At 35.6% G+C, this 26,547-nt stretch overlaps 1 protein-coding gene across 4 annotated transcripts in view; it reads left to right on the top strand.

Annotated features, from left to right (window-relative positions):
* SESTD1 (SEC14 and spectrin domain containing 1) overlaps positions 1 to 23,342 on the top strand; it is a 51,459-nt gene extending 28,117 nt beyond the window's left edge. For all 4 annotated transcript variants that reach the window (XM_062578591.1, XM_062578594.1, XM_062578593.1 and 1 more), the window contains 10 exons: positions 1,123 to 1,334; positions 4,983 to 5,105; positions 8,429 to 8,623; positions 9,427 to 9,541; positions 10,619 to 10,778; positions 14,927 to 15,008; positions 15,328 to 15,450; positions 16,498 to 16,689; positions 18,605 to 18,726; positions 22,591 to 23,342. In XM_062578591.1, coding sequence (XP_062434575.1) covers positions 1,123 to 1,334; positions 4,983 to 5,105; positions 8,429 to 8,623; positions 9,427 to 9,541; positions 10,619 to 10,778; positions 14,927 to 15,008; positions 15,328 to 15,450; positions 16,498 to 16,689; positions 18,605 to 18,726; positions 22,591 to 22,720 — 1,454 coding nt within the window. In that variant the 3' untranslated portion in view covers positions 22,721 to 23,342. The remainder of the gene's footprint in view (positions 1 to 1,122; positions 1,335 to 4,982; positions 5,106 to 8,428; positions 8,624 to 9,426; positions 9,542 to 10,618; positions 10,779 to 14,926; positions 15,009 to 15,327; positions 15,451 to 16,497; positions 16,690 to 18,604; positions 18,727 to 22,590) is intronic.
* Positions 23,343 to 26,547: the final 3,205 nt, after the last annotated feature.

Genomic DNA, 26,547 nt, shown 5'->3' with positions numbered 1-26,547 from the left:
TTCTAGATGGTGACGGCATTGTAAAATGAACTCCAGCCACCAAATGGTTACGATACAATGTTTTCCCACACAATTTTGATAGTCTGTGTCAGCCTAGATCTGAGCAGACCAATTGCAAAAGTAAAGCACTGAAGCATCAGGAGACTGTGTGTTCTCTAATTACAAGATTTTTTGGACAAAACAACAGTTTTAATTTTGAATAAATGGCTTGCAAGCATATTATTTTTTAAGCATTGTTTATCACCTAATGAAAATTCTTTAGGGCTATTGAGTTTAAGAACTTCCATTAAGTGTCTCTTGGAAACTCGTCAACCTTTCACTTTGTCAGACCCACTGTATTGACATTTGAGAAGTCAAAGATTAAATTGTGCCTAGTTAAACTTTCCTATCCTTTAATGGAAAAATACAAACAAGTCTTCCTTCTTTTGCTTTTGTAGTTTTTTTCCTCTGTTCTGGGATTTTAAATAGAAGACTTCTGTCTTCCACACTGATAAGTTCCGTTTCTTTCACGAGCTCCAAATCCATATATAAAGTGCATTTGTTACAATTTCAGAAGAATCTATTAAAAAAAATGGTTACTGTGAAAATGTAAATTCTTTACTGCTGAAACAATACAATAAACATTCAAAATTATCCCAGTAGAATTTATGACTTGAAAAAACTTCCGGAAGTTTTTTCCCTGTGGTTACCTATTTGTCCCTGGTAGTATTATATAACATGAAATCAAGGATGTTTATTTCCACAGTATGTGCTAAGACATACTCATTTCACAATAATATATACTGCATAATTTAAAACTTCTTGCTGCAATCTCAAAAGTATATGAGTGGTGAAGACTTAGTATCTTTTTTTCAGTGTCTAAACTATACCAGATGATTTCTGCCTTATTTTGACTGATGCAACCACCACACAGACTGGACAGGTTTTACCTGTTGTTTACCTGTTGTTAATGAAATGATATCATTAAATGTGCCCAATACATAAAAGATCATTAACTGCAGGAATGTACCACTAGGTACATTTCTGAAAGTAATTTTGCCTACTAGATATTTTTTTTGTGATTGATTTTTGTGATTGTTTTTTGGATCTAAATGAACCAAGTCTAAATACATATCCTTAAAGGTCATGAGTTGCTATCTGAGTTGCAACAACGTCGATTCAATGGTTCAGACGGAGGGGTATCTTGGTCTCCAATGGATGATGAGCTACTTGCTCAGCCGCAGGTCATGAAGCTACTAGACTCACTGCGAGAGCAATATACCCGCTACCAGGAAGTTTGCAGACAACGTAGCAAACGAACGCAACTAGAGGAAATTCAGCAGAAAGTGATGCAGGTAAGCACAAAGTTGTTCTTGATACAGTAAGCTTGGAGGTTTGAGTTCATGCTCCAGGCTGTTGTTTCCTACAAAATTAAGAATCAGAGATGATCTTCATTCCAGTCTTTATGATCCCTTTCACTCCTCAAACTGTGACATGCTGATACGAATTGGTGCTTTATGTTGTGGCTGCCTGCAGTGACTTTCCAAAGTCTCCGTGTTCTGATACGCAGAGATGGTTAGCATACAGAATTCAGATGGAATTGCTCTTCTATCCCCACAGTGTTTCTGAAGAACTGTCACGTTGCCCCTTTGCTGAATACTGTGTGCTGTGACAACTACACTTAGGCTGTCAGTGGATCAAGTGCTTGGCCTGTTAGCAAAGAAGGGAACACTCACACACGGGACACATCTGACTAGTTTAGCCTGTGAATTGAAAACCTTCCCCTGTTCATGTTATGTTCACATTACTGAAAATAAGCCATCACTTACTGCTTTTTATTTAATGCTTGATGTTTTAATGAAGTTAGTGATTAAACTATCTTTGCATTTCAAGGCAACCCTGACCAGGATGATTACAAACCTTTCTAATCAACTTTATGTTAAAGATCATAATGAATTGATTTGGTCCTTTGGATGTAGGCATGTAATTGGCACTTTCAGTATTTTCACAAGCACAGTCTCAGTCTCAGTAGAAGTATTCAAGGAGATGTAATTAATTTATTTCTCTGGTGTTTATTACTTGAAATTAGATTTATGTTTTTAATAACATATATGCCTGTAATAGTTTGAATATGTAGAAAATGGAACACATATTGCTCTTAACCTTTAAACATTCCAATACATGGGGAAGAAATCAAGTACTTACTTTTCACAGCATTCCAGGTATGGGTAAATATAAAAACTAATCAATCTTGTTATTTCTAGCGATAAAAATATCAGTGTACTGAAATACTATTTTTCAATTGTAATATTTAATAAAGGAGAGAGGATGCAAATGTCACTTTCTGATATTTTGAGCTGAAAATAAAAATATGTAAAAGCAGTACTGTATAGAACACATTAGCATGGCAGTGGATATAATCAGATGATGAGGTTTTTTTTTTTCCTGTGGTAAAGTTATTTATTTTGAACATGATGTGCTGAATGAAATGAGTTTATAATGGAGTTTGGCAAACAGCCATTGTTAATGCATTTAAATAGACTTGTTTACTGGGGCATCAGCCAGATTTTGCAATATTTATGTTGGAAATAGTTATTGGTTTGCTGTGTCTACAATACAGACTCTGGTTAGTATGTCAGCTGAGTCTCAGCACATAGGAGGAGTGTGCTTAGCTGTTTTACTGAGTTGATCAGTTTTATAAGGTACATTTTAAAGATCTCTAAATAGACTACAAATGTGTGGAAAAAACTTGCTAAAATCTGAAAATTGATATAGTTTTCAGTTGGTTTCTAGGAGAAAATTGGGCTAACACAGAAAAATAAGATGATAATGATGGACTGGAGGAAACTGGTAGAGGCAAAGTACTCTGAAACTTACTTTGCCAAACGAAACAGAAGTTGCAGGATAGCATGCTTATCTGTATTAAGTTGGAATGAGTGCACACAACACACGCCCTTGTATTGCTGATTGATTTTAATGATTTGGTTTTGTTACAATTATTTTCATATTTTATTCTATTTGTTGTTTTTCACATTCCTTACTACTTCTGGTTGGCTTTTGTGCTTCTATTTCTTTCTCCTTATGTGCTTTTTCAGCTTACAGTGAACTGCTTAGTTCTTACTCCCATCTCTAAGCACCCATGAATGACCATCCTTCTTCTCTTGTGCCTTCCGTTGCCTGTCCTCTCTTCCAAACTACTGCTCTTTTTCTCATTCCATAATTCTACTTTCCTTCCCTTTCTCCCTCACTCTGCAGTGTAAAGATGGCAGTGATCTCTAGATGTATTTTGATGAGTGGTTTTACTAAGCAGACTAACAGACAGTTCTGTATGTTTGATAAAATTTAACTTCCTCCTTATGGAGAAGTGTTAATTAAATTTTTGTGAATTGATTAGAAAAATAACATGCTTAGCCTTGCAGTTGTTTCTAGTCACTGACTATTTAAAAGAGCTATTTTATGAAAATGAGGCAATACAGTAACAGCAGGAAATTTATAATGGGACAGTGGCTGTGGTTGGAGAGGGGACTATTAAGCAGTAGTCTTGTGCGCTGTTTCAGGTGTTCACCAGGACTGTGATTTCCATATGAGAGTTTTCCAGGCAACACCAAGGTTACAGAGGGGCATCTTGGTGCCTTCACTTGTAGGTACCTTCCACGTTTAACCAGAGAGACAGCTGTGCAGAGATGGCGAGTGCAACAGGGAGCTCATTTTAAAATGAAAAGATTCTAGAACAGTGGAGTCCTAATTTGACAACTGATGGCCCCTAGAAACAATATATAAGTAAATAAAACCCAGGATGTTTTTGGAAGAAAGCATGTGCTCTGAAATAGAGCTTCATTTAAAAAAAAATATGACACAGACATGGATGACTGAAAGTTGCAGTGAATTGAGTCAACCTTCCTGTAATGGTGATGGCCATTCATGATTACAGTCACGGTGTGGCCCAGCAGCACTGAGAAAATAGTCCAATTAATCCACAGTTTTTCAGGAAGTATAATGCAATACGCAATGTGACACAGTGAAGACAAGTGGGGTGGTGGAAATGAAGCTATTTTGGCGTGTTTGTTTAGAGAAAAGTCACATAAAAGAGAGGAGGACAATTTTGTGTGCCTTTTTATTAAAATTCAGAATGTGAGATATTCCTGTATTTCTTTACTTCAGGACTCCAGTAATGAGAAGCAATTGTACATTAGGTTTCATCAGGACTGCCTCTATTTTCTATATCTGTTTAAATATTTACCATAATATTTTGCCATAGGGATCACCTAGTAATTCAAATTTATATAAAAGAAAACTAAATTTGAGGTGTTCTTCTTTCCTTTGAGTAATTTTAACATAAATTGACCTATTCATTTGCCAGAAAAGTAAATCCAGTACTGTAGTCTAAAACGCTATCATTTTTACCTTGTGGAGAGTTCTGCAGAGGCAGATCCCATGAAAAATTGCTGTTAAGACTCTGAAAGAGGCTGCTGGTATGTGATGGAGCAATTTGCAAGACCTAAATATATACAATACCAAAGATTTAATTTTGAGAAACATTGTCCTGTACTTGTATGTTAACATATTCAACAAAATGAGAAGACTCTCAAGCATGAGGTTGAATCCAGCAGTTCACTGTTGCTGCATGAATCATCATTCATTTAAGGAGGGGAAAAGATTGTTTGTTTGATCATGAGCTCCATTATCAGGACAATTGTGTTTTAACCTCGTTCATTGACAGATATGAAATGACAAGTATTTGTGTGACCAATCTTTTGCTAGCTGCTACATGCTTTCATGGAACTGACAGGCCAAGGTTAGTGAAAGGTACTTTCTACCTTTTGAAAACTTTTGAAAAATGTGAATGGATTCAATAAGACAAATCAATTAAAAAAAAGGAATAAATGTATACTTATGTTGAAATATTTCTATTTATGTTTCAAAATTCATTTTATGCCTGTTTTCATTTAATTAATTTGATTTTTTTTTCCCCTTTTTGTTTTGGTCACCTTTGTTATTGGCAGGTAGTCAATTGGCTTGAAGGACCTGGATCAGAACAGCTACGAACCCAGTGGGGAATAGGTGATTCAATTAGAGCTTCACAGGCTTTGCAACAGAAGCATGAAGAGATTGAGAGTCAACACAGTGTGAGACTTCCCCTACCCTCTTCAAGTAGCAAAATAGTTCTAAGTATATGAAATTATGAGCAATGTATTTTGGTCATGAGTATCTAGAAATTTTGGGTAGTGTATGATTGAGTTACAAAGATGACTACCTGAGCAGTTTAAGAAGTTAGTATGTTTACTGCATGTTGATTTTACTTGCTTTGTTTTCCAGCATAGAAAAATACTGATTTTTATCTATGATTTGTCTTGTTCTTGTTGCATTGTAGCAGTTCTTAAAATTTCACTTTTAAGTAGGAGGGTTAAATTTCCTTTCCCCTCTCTACTAAAATAGCTGAGGAGTCCTTTACTTCTCCAGTGAGTAAGTTAACATTTCATCTTTATTAAGCTACATTAAACCAGTTTCAGTTCTTAGCAAATGCTTTCACTGATCAAAACTTAAAATACAGGTAAAATTCATAATGAAATTTTGAAGAGACTGATACATGACTGTAGTGACTTGATGCCTTTGGTGCTTCTCATTCTGAAGACTTCCCAAGGTTTAGCAGAGTCTCCTTTCCATCTGATGCTTTAGCGTAACCCAGATTTGAATGTTTCGTACTCTGAAAGGGAAAGTCTCCTGTAGGGTGTTTCCTCTTGTCAAACTTTCTGCATGCAGACACTCTAACATGCAGACACAACTAGCTTTTCGTAAACTCTCTTTACAGTCATTGCAGGGAAAATAATCACTGTTGAGGCATGATTTTTTATGACCTAATTTAGAGGCAGAGGGATAGACTTCAGTCTGAGAAACTCTGTGCCCTAGGCTTCACTACTTCTCTTGACCACATCGCTACTGACTGTGATTCAGATGTAGAAGTGTGCATTGTGGGTGTCGGAGTTTGGTCAGATGAATCTCGTGTCTTCTATCTTTTCATTACTGTAAGCCTTTTGAGCATAGTTCTACTTTGAAAGGAGTATCTTCTGAAGTAAAAGCATCTTACAATTTGAATCCCAGTGGATTGAAGAAAAAATTCTCTGCCTATTTGGACAAAATAATTTTGACTACCTTTCAGTCACATTAGGATTTCAGACTAACCAGAGAATATAAGATCTAATATACTTTATTCTTACTTAAATATCAGAACTATACTTTAGCTGGGGCTGCATACAGTCTTCCCTGAATCATTGAGATGCCACTGAAGTTTCCAGGCTAGCCTACAGTTTCCTTATCACTGTTCATATAGCACAGACAAAACGCAACACTGCCCATTTTTCAGGTGCTACTCTGAGTTTGTAGAAATAACAGCCAGAAAAGTGATTTTAACATATAAGCCATATGAAATATTTGAGAAACCACTGGCCAATATAAAGTTCAGTTCCCCATGCATAAATAATGCATTTCTTGAAAACAGCAGCAGACAAATATATTTTGCCTTTTTCTCTAATTTCTAACTATATTGTAATAGTTGCAAAGCTGAGTGTACCTGTTGTCTTTTCTTCCTCCGTTACAATTTTTTGGAGAGCAAAAAATAGGAAAATGGAATAGACAGCTTGTTTACTTTCTCTCGTGATACATCCTATTTATTGTTGCTTTTATTACTTTTATGTTGAAGAGACTTCCAGAAATGTTTGCTTTGTTTTAAAGATTGGGGGTTTTGTTGTTCTTTCAGGTTACCTAAGTGAAAAATAATTTTCTTGGATGTTTTTTTCCTTTTTACATTTTTTTTTATGGTTTTATTCAGAGTATATACACTAGAGCTATTATTTTGGGGAAAATGTTGGTCTTCCTGATTTTGAGCTATCTCTCACAGCTGTGTCTAACTAGAATCACAGTCCCATACTATTATCCTGTGGATAATATGGAAAGTGTCAAAAGTATACCTTTTGTTTCATTTATCAATCCCTTAATTTCAGTACTAGTTTGCCCAAAATCAACTATTGCAATTACTTATTTTAATGATAAATTTCTAGATTTAGATTATCTTTTGACTCTTATTACAGTTGATTTATCACACTCCATAAGATTAATTTGTATGTTCAGTGTCTAAAGAAAATAACAGGAGTTACTTGTTGCTGTTGTGTAAATTGAATTTATTGAACCTATAGATGTACAGCACAAATTTGACAATGCACTTTCTTTCTTTCTTTTCTGTTTTTTTTTCCCCCTCTTTACGTGCCCTGGTTGGTGTAGATGAGAGATTTATTGTGCTCTTAAATTTTTGGCTGATTGCTAATCTAAATTTTTTCATGATTTTTTCCCCATCTCCTCATCTTTTCATACTCAATGTCTTCTGTGAGCAGACGGTAGAAAAGGCTTTGGATAAACAGAAAAAATTTCAGAATATGCATATTTATGCCCTACATTTTGTGTGATTTGTATATTAAATACAATGCAAAAGCTTAAGGTATAATTAAAAAAATTGCAAACATTTTAATTAGAGTGACAAGTATTAGTTAAATCAGATATTTAAGGCCAATAGATGGTGCTGTTCAGTTGCATTAGAAATGCATAGGGCATTTGAAGGTCAGTTGAACATAGGCCAAAATGAAAGCTGTTGAGCAGACATGTTTTGCTTCACAGACTTAGAAGTCATGCAAGGTGTGAATTTGATCTTGAAGTATCAAATAGCTTTTTTATCTTCTAAAACTATTAAATATTCATACTGTTAACTTTTCCAAATATATCACCATGACATTATTAAACTCCAATGTCTGTGTTGAGTAATCAAGATTCTTGAAAATGGAATCTCCGTATTCTGAAATGAGTAGTATAAAGCTTTCTGTAAGTAAGAAACAAGGGTCAATAAGTTTCCATGTATGGATGCCCCGTTTTATTCACCTCATAGGTGTTACTTTCACTTTGACAGTAGTGCTTTTTTCCAAACATTTAAGAAATTTACTGCTAGTTTCATTTGCCTTACTGAGGACACTGAACAGTCTTATGAATAGCATTTTTTTTAATAAATGCTTGTGATTTGGCAAAAGGTCTTGTCTTTTGTCTTAGTAGAGCACTGTTGACATGTAAATATTAATTTTTTCTCTTTTTTAAATGATGGAATTATTCTCTTGGTTCAATAGAATAGTTTCAGTGGGAGTTTGTGCTGGTAGCTGTGCTGTGTTTGTGGTCTGTGATCTTCCTATCTTTCTGCACGGTTTTCTAATATACCAGTGTGTTACCTGAAATGTTCTAAGCATTCTGAAATCAAGAAAGTTCCTTCCTCTTGTGTGGGATTTCATAATTACAGTGTAAGCTGTAATAGGTTCCTTTTTCTAGTCTATTAGCCTGCAGTTAGATGTGTGCCATTTTAAAATACTATCAAACATAATTTTATTTTTCTTAAAACTTAATTTTCTTGTGTTTTTAGGAGTGGTTTGCTGTTTATGTTGAGCTTAATCAGCAGATTGCAGCCCTTCTAAATGCGGGGGATGAGGAGGACCTTGTAGAACTGAAAGCGCTGCAGCAGCAGCTGAGCGATGTGTGTTACCGGCAGGCCAGCCAGCTGGAATTCAGACAGAATCTGTTACAAGCAGCACTTGAGTTTCATAGTGTTGCCCAAGATGTAAGCTTTTTCTTTTTAACTTTTTCCAAGCTCACCTGTTGATGTATTATTGCCTTAGTGTTAAAAGTATTCAATATGCTGGAAAAGATTCATCTGGAAAAAAATATATAGTGTTACTGGGAAAACATAGAAGGCTATCTTTTGCTGTGATTGAAACTTTGTGAGGCTGGATTTTTTTCTTTTGTAAGTGGGAGATATGTTGTAATGTATTTACATTACATTACATTTTCTTACATTTCAATAGTATTTGAACAGAAAAGTTTACTAGAAAAAAATGTGTTTTTAGATTCCTCTTTTTTAGAGGCTTAAGCATTGACTGTACCAAAAGATGATATCCTCTTCATAGATTTTTTTTTTTTTTTTTTTTTTAATACTGGTGTGTGTTCTTGTACTTACCTAAAGAATTTGGGATTGTTAGTTCCCCCCTTCAGGAACTTTTGCACTTAACTTGGAATCATATAAGCAGATGGGCTCTTTGTTTCATCTTGAGTTTCCAGTTGTTCTAGATGTAAACAGAAACTTGAAAATGAGAGATTCCCAAATGTTCAGACAGAAGAATGCAAAGCCAGGCCTCTAAAGCTCAAATATTCTTTGTAAATATCAATATTTAATTAACATTGTGATTTGGTGTAGGATAGGGGAACAATCTTAATACTCTTTGTGTATAAAGAAGTAGATAAAACCAGGATAGCCTATTTGACATTTAAATTCTTAGAGCAATTAATGTGAACTAATTAAAGAATGATGGCAATTTAAAGAAAATAAATAAAAATCCAAATTATATGTGCTGTTTTTCATTTTAGTTGTCTCAACAATTGGATGGCTTACTAGGAATGTTGTGTGTAGATGTAGCACCAGCAGATGGGGCTTCAATTCAACAAACTTTAAAACTACTGGAAGAGAAGTTGAAAAGTGTTGGTAAGTAAAATATTTCTACATTTTAGGTATGCATGTTCTAATAAATGCTTTAAAGGAAAGAAAAAGAAGGTTGGGTTTTTTCCTCCTTACTAAAAAAGGATAGTGGGAAAAATGATGCCTACCTCTTGTGATTCTTGGCAAAGTAATGCCCCACCTAACTGTTTCTGACTTGCTTATACTTATCTGGGGAAATGTTCTTGAAATGTCTTTTAAAGGTTTGACATGTAATATTGTTACATTATTGTTGCATATTGTTACTATGTTTTGCATTTGTTTAAGGAAAAAACAAAAAAAGGTTTATTTTTTTTCATTAATCATCCTTGGAAATACAATGCTTAAATAATCTTTTTCTCCCCAGCAGTGACCCCTTGATGAATAAGATAATCTATTCAGTTTTAGAATGCTTGTATTGAATATTTTGCGGTAGTTTTGGATGTGTGTTTTATTGAAAGAAATGCTTAGGGTTGTTATATTGTCAAGTGTGTCCTATAGGAGAAGAGGCTGTGAAATAAAAACATACGAGGTTGAAGTAGTTATACTTGCAATATAATACTACATAAACTAGATATTTCTTCAGGAGAACAAATAATAGACCTGCCAGATAATAAATGCAGGAGCAGGTTCAAAGGGTTGGCATATTGGTGTAGAAAAATGTGTCAGCCATATCAGATGTATTATAAAATACTTAATTCTGCCATGAAGGAACGTTTAGGCTACAGCTGCCTAACCGTGATAAAAATTTTAAGTATCGAGTAACTGTGTGGGTGAAAAACATAAGGTATTTATATGCTGAAAAGTTAACACGGACTGTCAGCTTTCATTTCTTCCATCCTTTATCTGCTGGATCACAAAACAGTAAAGCCTGTGTCCTTAGCTTTTTGTTAATATGGACAAATGCTCCCTCAAAGTTAAGCAAAAATTAAAGGGAAGGAGCAGAGAAAAACAGAGATAGTAATGTCCTTTTCCTCTCTCTACCCTTTTATCTCATAGATTCTTTAGTATTTCATATCTCTCCTTGGGGAGGGGAAGCAAGTTTATCAAAGAATACCTCTGTCTTTTTTTTTCCTTTTGCTTTAGACTTAGGCTTGCAAGGCTTGCGTGAGAAAGGTCAAAGTCTTCTTGATCAGATATCTAATCAGGCATCATGGGCCTATGGAAAAGATGTGACCATTGAAAACAAGGAAAATGTGGACCACATCCAAGGAGTGATGGAAGATATGCAACTTAGAAAACAAAGGTAATAACATCTCTAATTGTTAGGATTTTCCATTAAAACTTTCCTCATGGGTCACTTTAAAATAAATTTTAAAAAAGAGAGTTTTATCTTCAGCTAAGGAATATAGTACAGTTCTAATTTACAATATTTGTAGGATAGTTGCATAGTTAAATGGAACTGAAGCTTTTCTTCCTCCTTGCACCCCCCTCTCACCCCCCAAACCCTGGTCTGTTAAAGCATGTTCTTAAATTCAAGCCCTTTCTGCTTTTCATTGCTGAATGGAGTATTTGAGTGCTTTTTTGTACTTGTAAATGTGGAAGAAGTGTGTTCTATAGAGAGTTATGGGAGAGGCATCTTGCAGATGTAGATGTTAGCAGGTTGAGATGGAAAGCATACCGAGAATGTAGTGATAATGACTAAAACTTTGTAGTAATTGTGCACCAACTTGGATCCACTCTTTCACAGCCTCTAGCCTTTGTCTGAGAGTGTTTTCTCCACCCTTAAAGATGAGAGGAAAGAAGAGCTGGTCTTACTTCATATGTTGTCTCACTGATCAGCAAAACAGAGGGACAGAATTGAGCTTTCAGAATGTTTTTTTGTGAGTCTTGGAAAAAGAAAATTTGGGGGTATTAAGTTGAACTAGGGTAAAACACTGGGGAAATTTGGATTTGTGAGAAGAAAAGGACTGACTTTTGTCACAGTTCTCTTCTTCTAAGCCTTTCATTGACTCCTTTTTCTTAAAGATATAGTAGTACTGGGATAGGAATAGTACTGTCTTTCCACAGTGGAAAAGAATCAAATGATATTGCTTGTCATAACTACTGGAACCTCTGAGAAAATAAATTACTCTCCGTAGAAGGTTCTTGAAGTTTGGGGGCAATGGCCAGACAGACAAAGATGTGGTTAGGAAACAACAAGGTTTAATGAGCATTAAGCTGCTCATTTTAGGAATTAATTCTGTCACTCAAAAAATTGTTTCTGATCCAGCATAGTCTAAGAAACCATGTACTTTATGATAGCACTTAAAGAAGGTCCTGTTTCAAGTATGCTCCAAATCCTATTTACCCCATTGATGCTGATGTTCAGAGGATCAAGTGCAAACTGTTACAGAAGGACCATATGTCACTGTCTGGGCAACAGCATGGCTGTTGTCACATCTCAGAGATGAAACATTGTAAAAAAAAAAAAAAAAAAAAAAAAAAAAAAAAAAAAAAAACTTTTAATAGTCATAGTTTGAGAAGCAAATAGAAAGCTAAGGATTATCAGGGAAGGAATAAAAAAACAAAGAAGATCATTGTTACATTGCATACATTTATAATGCGCTTGTGTTTTACATGTTTTACAAATTCTGATTCATCTTCTCAGAAGCGGTGTAGAATTGTAAGCAGTCAATTAGAGGATCAAAAAAGTCAATAAAATGTTCAAACAAGGATCATCAGATTATGAAACAGCTTTAAGATGATGAATGATTAAATAGGATTCTTTGGTCTGAAAGGGAGGTTTAAAAAAAAAGTGCAATACAGTCTCTAAGATTAAGTGAGCTGTGGAAAAGATAGAGGTAGACCTCTCATTGCCTCTTGCAGTATATAAGCTGAGGGCATCAAATGAAACCAGCATAAGGAACCCTGAAAGCTAGAGCTGGTACTGCTTCAACAGCATGTCGTTAGGCTGCAGAACTTCTTGCCCCAGGTTTGTTGATGACAAGTTTAATTAGTTTCAGAAAATATTTGGACAAACTTATAGAGGGAAATATCTATCAAAAGTCATTGAATGCAATTGCAACTTCTGTTTTAAAGTCTCTCAACTGCAAATTACTTGAAGCAAGCAAACTTATGTTACTGTGGAAATACTACTATATACTTACCCTATTTGGATATTTTCTTATGCATCTGCTATGTGTATGTGCTTAACCACATCTTTGAATGCTATCTCTTCTCTATGAAGACAGTTATGTTCTCTGCTTGTAATTCTTACTGTTATACTGGGGAATTTGTGAGTCCTTTGGCTGAGAAGCAAAAGTTCTGTGCATTCACATGTGAGGGAGGAAGCAGATACAGAAAACATCCATCTAAATGACCTACACCTTAAATAAAATGTTGTAGAACACCTTCTTTACCCCAGTCGTCCTCTGTGACCATCTGTTTTCTCCAGCAAGGTTCTTCAAACCTCATGAATTCATTTAACTTGACAGGGTTCTAAAACGACAGGAACTATTCTAAGTTGCTCGCCTTTTTCTCACCATCTCTTACTTTGACACGTTTAGAATCTGCCATAATTGTCAGCATCCTTAATCTTACCTAGTTGCCCTAGATGGCATGGAGCTGCTTCTGGTTGTATCGACTATTTGAACTTTCTGCTTGCTTTTGTATTTGGTTTTTGAATTAGATCTTTTGTGTAACGTTCAGAAGATAGTTGATGAAGCCAATGAAGTTCACCTCATCAGAACCGAACAAAATCCGTGTGTTTCTTTAGTACTATCATTGTAGTATCCTTCAGATGGTGAAAAGATATTGGAATGTTAGAATTTCACTAGGGTTGTAAGAACTAATTTGCTTAGTTTATTCTAGATTTAAAAAAAAGCTTATCAGCTAACCATGTAGTACGTCTTACCACAGAATCAGAGGTTTCTGATTTAAATACATGCCTAAGAACGGGTTTTAGTAGTGGGCTATTTCCATCAAAAGGAGAGAAAGGAATGAAAGTAAGATATATTTTGGTTTCTGCTGTCTGGATTTTTCCAAAGGAATCAGTATGACTATAAGCCCTTTATTTAGGCTGAAAACAGAATTGGTTTAAGGTACAAGCAGACAAAACACTTTTATTACTTGTATTTTGAAAATACTGTAAGATTTTCTTTGCCTACTGAAAAATACCTAAGGCCTACTGTCTTTCCAGAACATTCAATAGTAATAACTTTCGTGACATTTCATTTTTTTTTTCAAATTCTGTTGAATGTTTCTCATTTATTTAGGTATATGCCTGCATGTAGAGTTATATTAGCAGTTATTCTTAGGGATATTTTGCTGTCTTGATTGTCTTTGGAGTCCAAAAAGCTGTTTTCCTGCATTTCTTGTTTTCTACCTGTAAACATCACAGCACTGTAAGACCTTTAAGAAAACTCATCAATCTAGTAGACTGCTCTTGGGAAGTGTTTGCATGAATTGGCCATCTTTGAGAAGATGTGTGCATACTGCTTTCACCATACACTTATAGCACTAACTCCTGTTGATATTAACTCGATTTGTTGCACTGGACAGGAGTCTGAATCTTGTTGCCTACTTAGGCTCTGAAATTTTAAGTGAAAGGTCTTTCTGATAAATGTGTTAAAGTTTAGCTCTCACTGTATAAAGAAAAGAACTTTCAATACTTTTTTCCAAGTAGAAAACGAATTACAGAATGATCTTAATTCACAACAGAAGAATTAGAATTTGTTTTTGTGTGAATTAGATTAGAAGCACTGACAATATGTTGCACAGATTAAATTACTTTTTCTAGAAGGGGGTTTTGTACAGTTTCAGAAAATCTGATAGGTTATAGCAAAGGAAATCATCAAAAGTAGTCCTGTGAGACTTTGATTCTTGCATATGAGGGTTCACTTGTTGCAATTTTTTATCTAGTTAGCTAAGAAGAAAGAGGGAAAGATGTATGCTGTGATTTTAAACAGTTTTTGTTTTTATTCACCAAGAAAGCTTATTGAAGAAGTACAAGTTTGATGGTACAAGTCAGAATCATGCCACGTTTGAGCTAGCTTTAACCTAGAGTGTTTAGTAGAAGCAGCAGCCTGTCTTAGCTGTGCAAAGTTCTGTATAGCCTGCAAATCTTACCAGAGCAGCAAGGCGAGGAACCTGCAGTGCACCTGCATGGCTACATAGTCTGCTTGTATTCTCATCTATAATGTAGCCATGTTTGAGTTTTAAGGATCGTAACTTTTGTGGTTTGTAGCACTTGGTTGCATTTATTGCATGCTTTCTTTTCAATATTATGCAAGCTATTACCTATTTTAGCCAAGCTGGGCAGTACAGGAATAATTTAATGACCTTTTCATGAACATTAGCACCTTAGTGTTGCTCACTGAAAACATGTGATTTGTTATATTGTCACTGTCAGATTCAGAGTCTATTTGGTCTGCTATTCATGTGTTGGTAAATCTTTCTGTGCTACTGTTCAAGGTGTGAGGATATGGTAGATGTGCGTCGACTGAAGATGCTTCAGATGGTGCAGTTATTTAAATGTGAAGAAGATGCTTCTCAGGTATGGGACTGGCTACAGAACTTGATTCTGTTCTTTGTAGTTCACTGACTAAATTCATGGAGATTGACAGCATTACTTTTGTCACTTTAAAATGTAATTTTATTTAAGTGAATTTGTACAGTGGAAATAAAGGATAAGGCAATTGACTGAAAATAGTGTATTTGGTGATTTCATGCATGATCAATCCGTTTAATGGATAGCTATTTTTTCCAAATAAAAAGTGTATGCCAGTACTGTAGTTAGTTCATCCCTCTGGATGAATTTCTTAATTTGGTATAAAACTGTTCCATTCGTATAATTTATTTCTCTTTGTTTTAAGGCAGTAGAATGGTTAAGTGAACTGTTGGATGCTCTACTCAAGACACACATCCGCTTGGGAGATGATACTCAAGAAACTAAAGTTTTACTGGAGAAACATCGAAAATTTGTTGATGTTGCACAGGTGAAATGATTTTTTTTTCTAGAAATTGAGTTTTGTGCAGTTTCAGAAAATCTTCTAAATAGGGTTGGTGCCCTGTGTGTGTGTGTGTGTGTTTGTGTGTATATGATTATTGAACTGCTGTTACTAGTAGTCTTCATGGTTTTCCTCAATGCTTGAATAAAGAAATTGTGATTGCTGGAATTGGTGATTAAATGAGATTTTTGAAGTTCCATCACCAGCAGTGACACTGCAGTTCTGCCACCTTTAGTTTGGTCTGCTTCACATAGACAATACAAACCAAGAGTGTGAATTTGACACTGTTTTTTAAAGATAGATATTTCAGACAGTCTGTGTAATGATGTTTGAAGGATTGCAACCAACATAATGAAATATGAGTGAGATGCTTGATTTCAATCTGTCTTCTGCTATATATTATGAAACGGAGCCTGCTTTTCATTTGAGTGTCCCGATGGAGTTAACTATAGGTGTATATTTGTTCTGCTCATGCAAGGAGCCCTTGGTACTAGATGTCACTTGTGTTCTATCTCCAGCTCTACCTCTTGACTGTAGCAGCCAACTGAAGAATCCTGTTGTACAAGAGTATACTGAAATTCATTAAAGCAGTGAGGCATGTTTGAACTAGAATTGACTGTGGCAGGAGGAGAGCTTGCTGTCATAACTGTGCCCTGAATACTGGGTGACCAGAAATACGATGACAGTGAAGTTGGTGAGACAGTCATCTTAGCAGTAGATATGAAGCATCCCTTGTAAGATCCAAGCAGCTACTTGCTGTTTTGAAGAAGGTCTCTTCCTTTGCCAGTGTGCATGCTGGACAGTAGGGGTTCTTTGAAGAGTGTAATACCAGTTACAGCAATTGCATTTGGTAAACGCAATTTTATTCGCACTTCAGCAATGTTTTTCTAGTAGACCAAATTAGTTCAATGTACTCTGTAAATCTAAGTTGAGGAGGTTTGCTAAACCTGTCTGCTATCATTTTAAGATCATAATTAACTCTTAATTTGAATGTAGAAGTTCTTACCTGCTTTCTTTGCTCCCCTACCCTTTTAGAGTACTTATGATTATGGGAGACAGTTACTGCAGGCTACAGTTGTGCTGTGCCAGTCCCTGCGATGTACTTCAAGGTCCTCGGGGGACACACTTCCAAGACTGAACAGAGTGTGGAAGCAGTTTACATTAACTTCTGAAGAAAGAGTACATAGGCTAGAAACAGCTGTTGTATTTCATTCAAGTGCTGAAAAGGTGGGTGTTGTTTTTAAGAGTGAAAATATGAAAATTTAAGCAAGCAATAAAATGTAAGAAAAATAAATTGTCAGTACATATTTTAGACTAATTTTTGTTTTCCTTTCTAACTATTGAAAAGTAGAAAGAATAGGAATTTAAAAACTTAGAATTCTTGCTGATTTTAAGAATTGTTAATTATAAGAATTATTTTTTTTTCAGTGCATAATTATTATTTGCATACAATATGTTGGTATAGGGCCTGTATAACAAAGGAGAACAACTTTGAACAGGTGGCATTGGGTTGGAACTGGGAAGAATTTTTTTTAAAACTCTTAATATGAAGATGAACTGTATGTAATGTTGATCCTAAAGCACTTTTTGTGTATTTGTTTAGACTGTAATTCCTAAAAGCAAGGAAAATTTCTTGATTTGAGGTTTTTTGCAAGGTACAATATTACTTAAAAGCTTTGTTTTCGGTGTAGTCTTCTGCTGACAAATTGCGTAGGTTTGTGAAACTCATCAATTTAACTTTCTTGCATGCCGAGTTGCTGCATCTTTTATTTTGCACTTAGAATTCAGCTGTGGGGGATGATGAACATACTTCCCTTCAAGCACTCCCTTAACTTAGTGTGGTTTTCAAATTCCTGTAACTAAGAGCTTGCCTACTGCACCCAACTGGATGTTGCTAGAAGCCACAAAGGAGTGTGAGCAGTCAGCAACAATGTTGTGAGGAAAACCTGCTGTTCAGCAACACCTTACTTGAGAGTTTTCAAAAGCCTGAATTCCAGAAAGCATCCTTGAATATAGTTTGTGAGGGATTTGGCCTTTTGATACAGTAGATGTTTTTCCTCTGTTTTTGTAAGTGATACACTTTAGAAAAACAATTTAGGATGTTTCTCCAATATTGACACAGTTACTACTTTTTTTAAAAAAGCCAACCTTGGACACAGTAAAGATAAAAATTTAAACTGTCATCGAAGAAAAACATGGATGAAAAATTTATTAATATGCTTCTTGTCTTCATTCATTTTTTTTTGTTTGTATTAGTGGAGGATGCTTTGAATTCCAGGGAGTTAGAAGTTGCTGGAGATTCATAAAAGCAGAAATATATCTGTGCTGTCGCAGAGCTGAAAATAGTTTTACTTCATATTAAATTATAATTCAGTGATTAATAAGTCTTGATTGTCTCAGTCCATATTACAAACATTCTTTCATTATTGCAGTAGTTAATTGCTATATTTATAGACAATCATAAATTAGAAATAAGTAAATGGATGCTTGAAAAAACTACTGTCTTGTACAAAAGTCTAATTCTACTGGTGCTATTTTGGCATGTTAATTAGTGAGACTGAAGAAACTTGTGATCTTTATATGCATGCTTCATGGGGGGCGGAGGGTAGTGAAAAAAGCAGGAAAAAGGGAAAAATAGTGCATTTGGAAGAAAATAAGAAATTTAGCACTAGTATTGGGTCACACTCCAACACAGAATATGTTCGGATGTTTTAATCCTAACTTACTGAGCTGGGTATGGTTTTTAGTTTCAAAATAACTTGAAAGGGGCCATTTATCATTCATGGTTTTTCTATTTCGTATTACTGTCTTGCATGTTTAATGATACAAGTTACTTTTCCATGCATTATATATTTATTTTTGGAATATCTCCTAGCAAGACCTCATTCTTTTCTTCTTCTACCCACTTAGCAGTAATACAAAATGTGCCAACCGGAATAGTGGCTGCCCTGAAGGATCTTCTCAAAGTAGCTGAACCGATCTTGTTATGGAAACTTATCAGTTTTGATTGTTCGAGATTGATCTCATATAAAAAAAAGTGCTGAAAATGCTGAAAGAGCTTTCAATCTGCCACTTAATTGCACTTCAAAACTAGGTGCTATCCTTTGTCTACTTCGGTCTGTGTTTCCTTACTGTTTTACAGATTTTGCAAGAATGTCCAGAGCAGCCTGAAGCTATTAATGAAATAGAACAATTTGATGAAATTGAAGCCGTTGGAAAATCACTGTTGGACAGATTAACGGTGCCTGTAGTTTATCCTGATGGGTATGCAAAATGTTATTGTAATACCTTCTGAATATGTTTTGGGTAAAGTTTCATAGTAGTCTCCTATGCATAAGAATTCTGAATGCTTATTGCTGAAATTAAGGAAGGTAGTGCACTAATTCTTGTTAGAGATTCCTTCCTACCTTTTCGTAGAAAGCAGACACGTCTAGTTTCAAACTTGTAAAGACAATGTGCTTGCTTTTTCAACTCTTTCTAATCTTTTTCAGTCTCATTATTAGATTTATGCAATCTTTACAACAGTAAAATATGTGAAGATAACAGGACAATGATCTGATCCCAATCGCTTCTCCCTAAAAACCTATATCAGGTTTGAGTCATGTTACTGTATGATTAATAAATTCCAACATATACCTGTCTTAACTTTTGAGCCTATATATTTAGGGTAAATTTTAATGATTTATTCAACTTATAAAACAGCACGTCCCTCATATGCTATTCATACTAATTTAAAAGTGGTCACTGTTTCAGACTACAAAAGGTAATCTGAGTCTGGAATCTTAGTCATGATAATACTCTATTCTCCATATACAGTAAAATACATTCGTCCAGTGGGATGCTTGATCTCACAGTTGATTTCTTTTAACCAGATGTGTAGGACCAGACCATAGTGTCTAAGATCTGAAATCAATACTTTGAATTGGAGGTCAAAACTCTGTGAAATAGTATCCTTATACAAAATTATTTTGAGTTAGCAGGCCCTAAGGGTAATCTGAAGTTGATCTGTCTGAAAAATTCCTGGTCATGAAAATGAAATTTCTGTCATCTTATTTCCAAAATACTATGTTCTTCATGCAGCAGTTTCATTTGGTTATGAGAATCACCCAAGAAGACAGATTAGTGACTGAAATAGTAGTGAGGTATTTAGTATGCTGATTGACTGGTCTTCTGCTGAAAGTTTAAAGAGGTGCTTGCCTGGCTTCTGTTGCTATAAAGTCTGGTTCTTCGCTTCTGCTAAGAATGTTGAAAAACAGAAATCAAAGGAGTATAAATAACAGAAAGACTGACTGCCATTGCTAGTTAATGTGTTTCCCAAATGGCCCTTGACAATCTTTACCTAAGACAAGTACTAACAGTTACCATGTCAGCTGTTCAGTAAGTTGCAACTTACTGAAGTAACAGTAAGATGCTGTCTTGATGAGCAAAGGGCTCGGCAATTTTGACCTTCAGTATTGTCCTCTGTGAGCAATCTCTTACTTAGCTCTGACTTTCTTGTATGCTGTGGATTACTCTTTCAGCTCATTAAAGAAGTTGGTTTCTGTTGCTCATCACTCTTCAAGGTGCTGCTTACTGCTACTGTTTTTAATTCTAGATTTAAAATAACTTTTAGAATGACATCGTGAATATTTCCTAAAATTGAATTCCATTTTCAGTTTCTAGTGTTTTTTGAAATAGAAACATGCACATATTTTTAAACATAAACAAATTGAATCTAAACAGTGATATTTTAATGCAAGCTTGTTTATATCTCAGTTGCTTTTCTGTTTATCAGAGACACATACTCTGTCTTTGAGTCAGTGCATACCTGATGTGCTGGATAGTTTTGTCTTGCTTATGAACCTTGCAACACACTAGATAAATATTTTCATTGAAGAAGTCTTCTTTTCTGCTCTTGAAAAACGGTTCTACCCTGTGTTTGCATAACTGCAGATTAGTGTTTTTTTTTTTTTTTTTTTTTTTTTTTTGAATGAGACCGTATATGCCATGCCAGGGAACAGAGAACCTTTTCTATGTTAAAATTGTATTTTTCTGATAAATGGGGCCTATCTGTAATGTTCCACAAAGTTGCATTTCTATTACAGTGCTATTAGTGTTCTTAATGGGTTTACTTCTAACTATTTTAAAATAAAACATCATTCTCTTTAAGAATAGGCAGTAATTCTGTTATGTTTCATTTTTAAAGGGATAGTATAACTGTAAACTATACTTTTCTGAATGTATCTTTCAATTAAAATCTGAGATGTAGCAACCAACTCCTCATGTGATTTAAAAAAAAAAAAAAAGAATTTATTATGGATGTAGAAGACCACTTTATCAATGCTCAGCTTTGTGGTTTTCCAGTGGCATTGTAGATGTCCTGAGTGTTTTATTGCTACCTCAATAGATTTTTCTCTCTGGTGAAGCTTTTGTGATTTGTTTTTTCAAAAATGTAAGATATGTCAATATCAAGAGCATCAGCAGGGAGATTGAATACATCGCATGAAACTTAATTGGAATATACAGTACATTACATGTAGTTGATATTGTCTAGCTGTATAACTTGGAGCTCCTAGCTTGTACCTTTTGTACCTTTTCCCTGTAAGTGGTAGACCTCTAAGGATAAGGATGGATAAGGAACTCGAAATGCTGTTAATCAGAGGTGGCATTTAAACGAAAGCTGCCCATTCAGAGCGCAAGAGAGCTAAAACACTAGTGTATTTGGAAATAGCTGGAGTGTTTTAGGCTATGAGAAAAGAACTAAGTGTGTTATGTTTATTTAAATATAGAACATTTTATAGTAGATTTTGCATGTATAGTGACAGTAAAAATAGTAACTGTTCTTTATCCTTAAGATTATTTACTTTAATAGAATATTAAAACAAAATCAATCGATAGTGTTTTGCAGAACTTGCCTTGGTACTTATTAGAACCTAGGAAAGCTCCGCATAAAAGAAGACACTTGCTTTCACTGCTGAGTTTTGAGTCCTAACACAATGCTCAGTACAAGCACAAAGCACAATAGCTCTAGGTATACGTGCCTGTGTTTTAGGCTGCCTGACTGAATCCTGAATGCTATTTTTGGCCTGTCTGCAATTTCTTCATCTGAATTCTGCCTCTCCTTCTCAGAAGTAGAATTTTAGCTGTTCTAACTCCCAGATTCCTCTGCCGATCCTCCCTGGGCATTCTAGTTTTTCAAATATTTAACAATTTGCAAACAGTTTGCTCATTGGTAGAAGTAGTTTAAGAAAACGTAGGGAAACATCATAAAATGCCAACAGGCATACTTCTTGTCTTCATCAGCCTTGTCACCACTCTTGGGGTTTGGTCGGTATCTTTTGGGAAGTCCCAGTCCCCTTGCTGTCCTGCTCATGGCTTCTGATCTGCAACAGGAAAAACATCTGTACTTACTTGTGATTACATACACTGTTTTCTTTCTGGAGGTCCTCAAGTCAAACTAGTCTCCTCCTGCAAAACTACTACTTTTCTGTTCGACTACCCCCATCCCTCAGCTCCATCTCAAGTCTTTTGTCCTACCACCACTTCCCAAGTCTGTTTACCTTTGTGCATTGTAGCAAGGTTTGATACCCGTTTTGCTGCTTTTGAAACATTTATTCTGTTCAAATCCTCCTTTTGCCGACCAGTTGGTTTGTGGTTTCCCTAATACTTTAGCTGTTACTTTGTTATATTTGAGAGGGCTAGATCAACCTTAACAGACATTTGTCTTTGGTTTGGGAGAAAGATGACATAACTTGGTGGTATGTGGCTGGCTTCACATACAGAGAATCCTTCAATAATGAAGCAATTGTACAACCTCAGTCAGAATTCATGTATAGACAGACTTCCTTTATTGTCAAGGTACTCAAACTGCCAGATTGGCTTTGAGGCAGCCAGAGCACAAAGATGCAAATAGTATTGGGAAGTCTTTAGGCAAGCTTCTAGAACAGTTGTGAAAGATGTGAAAAATTTCATTGCTGTTGTGTCTCTATAGCTTTTTAAAGATGGCTTTTAAACCTTGAGAGGAAAAGTGCCTATTTTACTAAGCTGCTTCATATTTTCTATAGTTTGTTGTTCACATGTATATTCATGCGCTGTCCTACTTTTCACTGATTACTTTTCTGTATGTGTGTGTTTTTTTTTTTTTTTTAGTTCTGAGCAGTACTTTGGGAGCCCAAGTGATATGGCTTCTGCAGCAGAACACATTAGAGAAAAGATGAAGCTAGTTAGCCTGAAAAAGCAACAACTGAGACAACCAGAAGCCACTGCTCCAGAGAGCTAATAGACTGACCCTGTCTATCAATTCATAATAGGGCTTCAGTTTGTAATACAGCATGCTGTTTGCATATTACTGACATAATATATTAAAATGCATTTCACAGCCGTTACAAAAGTCTTATCTTTTTTTCAAAGTAAATGTTCTCAGCATCTTTAACACTGTACATCTATCAAGCCATAATTATTTAACATGCTATGAAACCACAGATTCCAAGTATCTTATGAAAAGGAGCTGTAAACTTTGCACTGAAATTTGCTGTAAAGCTTTACCTGACCTGTCAGCTGCTTCTTAGTTAAACAGCTGATGCAAGCTTTGAATGGTGCTAATGAAAGCATTAGGAGTTCCACCTTATGAAATTGTAGTTCTTTGCTTCCCCTGTTCCCAGGTGATGTAGTAATTTTAGACTGTGGGCAAAGTACCTGCAGTGTAGACAGTGGTGACCCTGTAATTTTAATTTGAAATACTTTAAAAAAAAAAATGATCATTTTTATTGTGCCATTATGCAACCTATCCATTAAATCTTTGATATCAAATTCATTAAACAGATGTTTTCCTATTTGTATTGACAATGTATTAAAAGCTGTTTGTGCTTAATAAAAATCATCTTTTTAAAATCTACTGTAAATTTGTTTTGACTTGTATTTCTATTTATGTTACATTTGGTGATAAATGGTAGTAAAAACCCTCAATCTCGCAATGTTCTTAAAATGTCTTTATTGTTTTTCTTACAAACCACACTTTTTAGTACCCTGTAGCTGTAAACAGAACTGTTCTTGAACTACTATATGGGAGTGAGTGAGTGTTCCAATTTTTCTGAGTTTCTGAGAACAGTCCTCACACAAGACTGTTAGTATGTGCGTAAGTCACCATTATATTAACAACAGCTTTGTTCCCAGGTAGAACCAGCACATACTGTGCTTTGGTTTTAAATCTTGTTTCCCTTTTAATTGAGAATCTTGAATAATGCGATACCCTTGGGTAGTGCTTTTGAGAATAAAGATTTTCATCTAATTTAAAATGGTTAGTATGAAGTTCTTTATTACTAACCTCATGATTTTGTTTAAGGGAGATTTATTAAGAGAAGGGAATTGGATGGAAACAAAATCAACTGTGTATAATTTAGTTAACTTCCTACTTCTAAGGATTTAATCTGGATAGATTCAGCATCATATTTACTAGAAGATGGTGTGGTATCTGACCATTTTAGAATACAGTCTGAAACAAACAACAGTAAGTCTAACTATCTTTGGTTATCTCACTGTATTTTGCTCTCAGTAAACATAATGCTCCCTTCCTACAGATATTCTTAGTATTTTTCAGGTTTTCTTGATAGATTTGTCATTTAAGTAATTACCAGTTTGTCTCAGTTTTCCCGTATTTTCTACACATCTGGAAGTGATGTGTCAAATACAGGAATTTCTCTATTAAAAATACTCAAAATTAATGGTTTCTATGTAACTTGAGTGGTAACATCTTTTAATGTCTCAAGGTATTTTGGAAGAGAAAATCACTTTTTTTTTCCCCTGATATAGTTGATGTGATGATATGATATTACCTTAATGGTGTAGTTTAAAATCAACTGTTCATAGACCTTATCTATGAAGAGGCAGAGCTCAGAAGGTTGTCATCAGTGGCGTGGAGTCTAGTTGGAGGCCTGTGGCTAGTGGCGTTCCCCAGGGCTCAGGACTGGGTCCCATCCTGTTCAGCTTTTTCATCAATGACCTGGACAAGGGGACGGAGTGCCTCCTCAGCAAGTCTGCTGATGACACCAAGCTGGGAGGAGCGGCTGATACACCCGAGGGCTGTGCTGCCATTCAGAGAGACCTGGACAGGCTGGAGAGCTGGGCAGAGAGGAACCTCCTGAGGTTCAACAAGGGCAAGTGCAGAGTCCTGCACCTAGGGAGAAATAACCCTAGGCACCAGCACAAGCTGGGGGCTGATCTGCTGGAGATGATCTCCAGAGGTCACTTCCAACCTTACTGATTCTATGATACAATGTCCTAGAACTGCATTTAATTGCTCAGCTCTATGTGAGAATGTGGCTGATGCAATGGCTAATATTTGGATGAAATAACTTCATTCAGAAAATTAAAACAAGGAAAATAAGTATTTAACAGCTATTCCTTTAATACAAAGCATGACTATAAAAGTAAACTAAGACAGTAGTAATTAATAAGCACTATGTCTCCACTGCTACAGCGTTTGTTTAGAAATAGAATCCTGTTAGAATAAATAATGGTCTGCAGTGTAAAATCCCATTAAAATATTAGTTTACAATGACCAAGTAAGTTATGAGCACTCGCATTTTTGCGGAGTTTTTAATTCTATTTTTATTTTGTTTAAAGGCTCAGTAACGTGATTACAGAGCAATATCACAAACTTGTTCATGTGACAGCTACACAGGCAGCTTGGAACTGATGACCGTTCTCCGTAACAACCCTGATGTTGATTATGGCTCGAGTATGAAGTCCAATTTGAGGCTGTTCTTATCTGGCCACTCCCAGAGCATAGTAGATTCTGACCTTTTTTCCTATTTTCTTGATTAAAGACCCTTCTCTGTTCTTTCCAAACCTTGCTGGGATTTCCTATATTTAGGGGGATCATCAAGTACTTGGTAAAGTGATCTTATCCGTGGGATTTGTGATTTACTTAATTCCCACATAAGGAATAATGGCTGTAGATTTATAGGTCATGGTGCATGAGTCTACTAGATATTTCCAAATCCTTCCTTCTGAGACTTCCTGCTTTATTGAAAGAATGTGATAAATATGATCTGTTAAGAATACTGTTGAATGTAACTAACTGAGAGAGATTTTGTGTTGGTAGCCAGTCCACTGTTAATGGTGATTCTTGCTACCAAATATCTGGAAATCTACAACTTTTAACAGCATGCGAAGTATGGCCAGATAATGGTCTTAGAGACATGTTAAAAGATACAACTCTACTTTTAAGTAATTTGTTACAAATTGCCTGAGGTGGTACTACTGCAGGCAGTCATGGTGGCTCTGGCTCTGGCTCCTGCTCTACCCTTATGGAGTAGCTTTTAGTTTGTTTGGCACAGAAACACTTCACACAACAGAGTTCCAGGGATGGCATGAATGATGCCCCATAATGAATAACAGAAGGGTTTTCTTGAAGCTTCCTTGAATCTGAACCCAAGGTGCTACTTTGCATTGAATCCTCGTTCAAGGTATCTTTCTGATTATTGCACGCTTCTCGGTCTGTTGAGGAAAGGCAATTATAAGGTAAGGATGGGTGTACTTTGCCAAGAACTCTTTAAAGATGCAAAAATAATTTGATTTTTTTTTAACTTGCAGAGAGAGATGCAGTGCTGCATCTGAAATGGGGAGCAACAGCAGAACAGAGAAGGATTGATCATAAAGATGGTAGTTATTACAAATACATAACAGCTAGTGACTCAAAAGTGATGATGTCAACCCTGTTTCACAGTAATGAAGCCAATAACAGGAATTTCTAAGTTCCTGTCGGCCAAGTTCGGATGCATTTGAAATGTTTCAAAATGTGGCAAGCAGTTTATTACTGCTTCTGGTAATGTAATCTTGAGTATGTTTTTGTGGTAATGAAGAACAAGCAAGTAACTTGAAAGTCTTTATAATTTTGGTTTTGCTTTCTGGGCATAGTATGGCTCAAACCAAACAATCCACATCGCTTCCTCTGGAACCAGCAAGTTACTGGTACGGTGATCAGTTCAGCAGATCTTAGTAGGACACGAGTTGGGTACACTGTTGCCATAGGCTTTTCTAATTGTGGTGGGGGTGTGATGGTATTTGTATTAATTTCTATAAAAACTATTTGACTGATGTTTGACT

This window comes from Rhea pennata, chromosome 6 (genome assembly GCF_028389875.1).
Source record: "Rhea pennata isolate bPtePen1 chromosome 6, bPtePen1.pri, whole genome shotgun sequence".
NCBI classification, from domain to species: domain Eukaryota; kingdom Metazoa; phylum Chordata; class Aves; order Rheiformes; family Rheidae; genus Rhea; species Rhea pennata.
The sequence above is the reverse complement of the archived record's forward strand: the minus strand, read 5'-3'. Positions and strand labels throughout refer to the sequence as shown.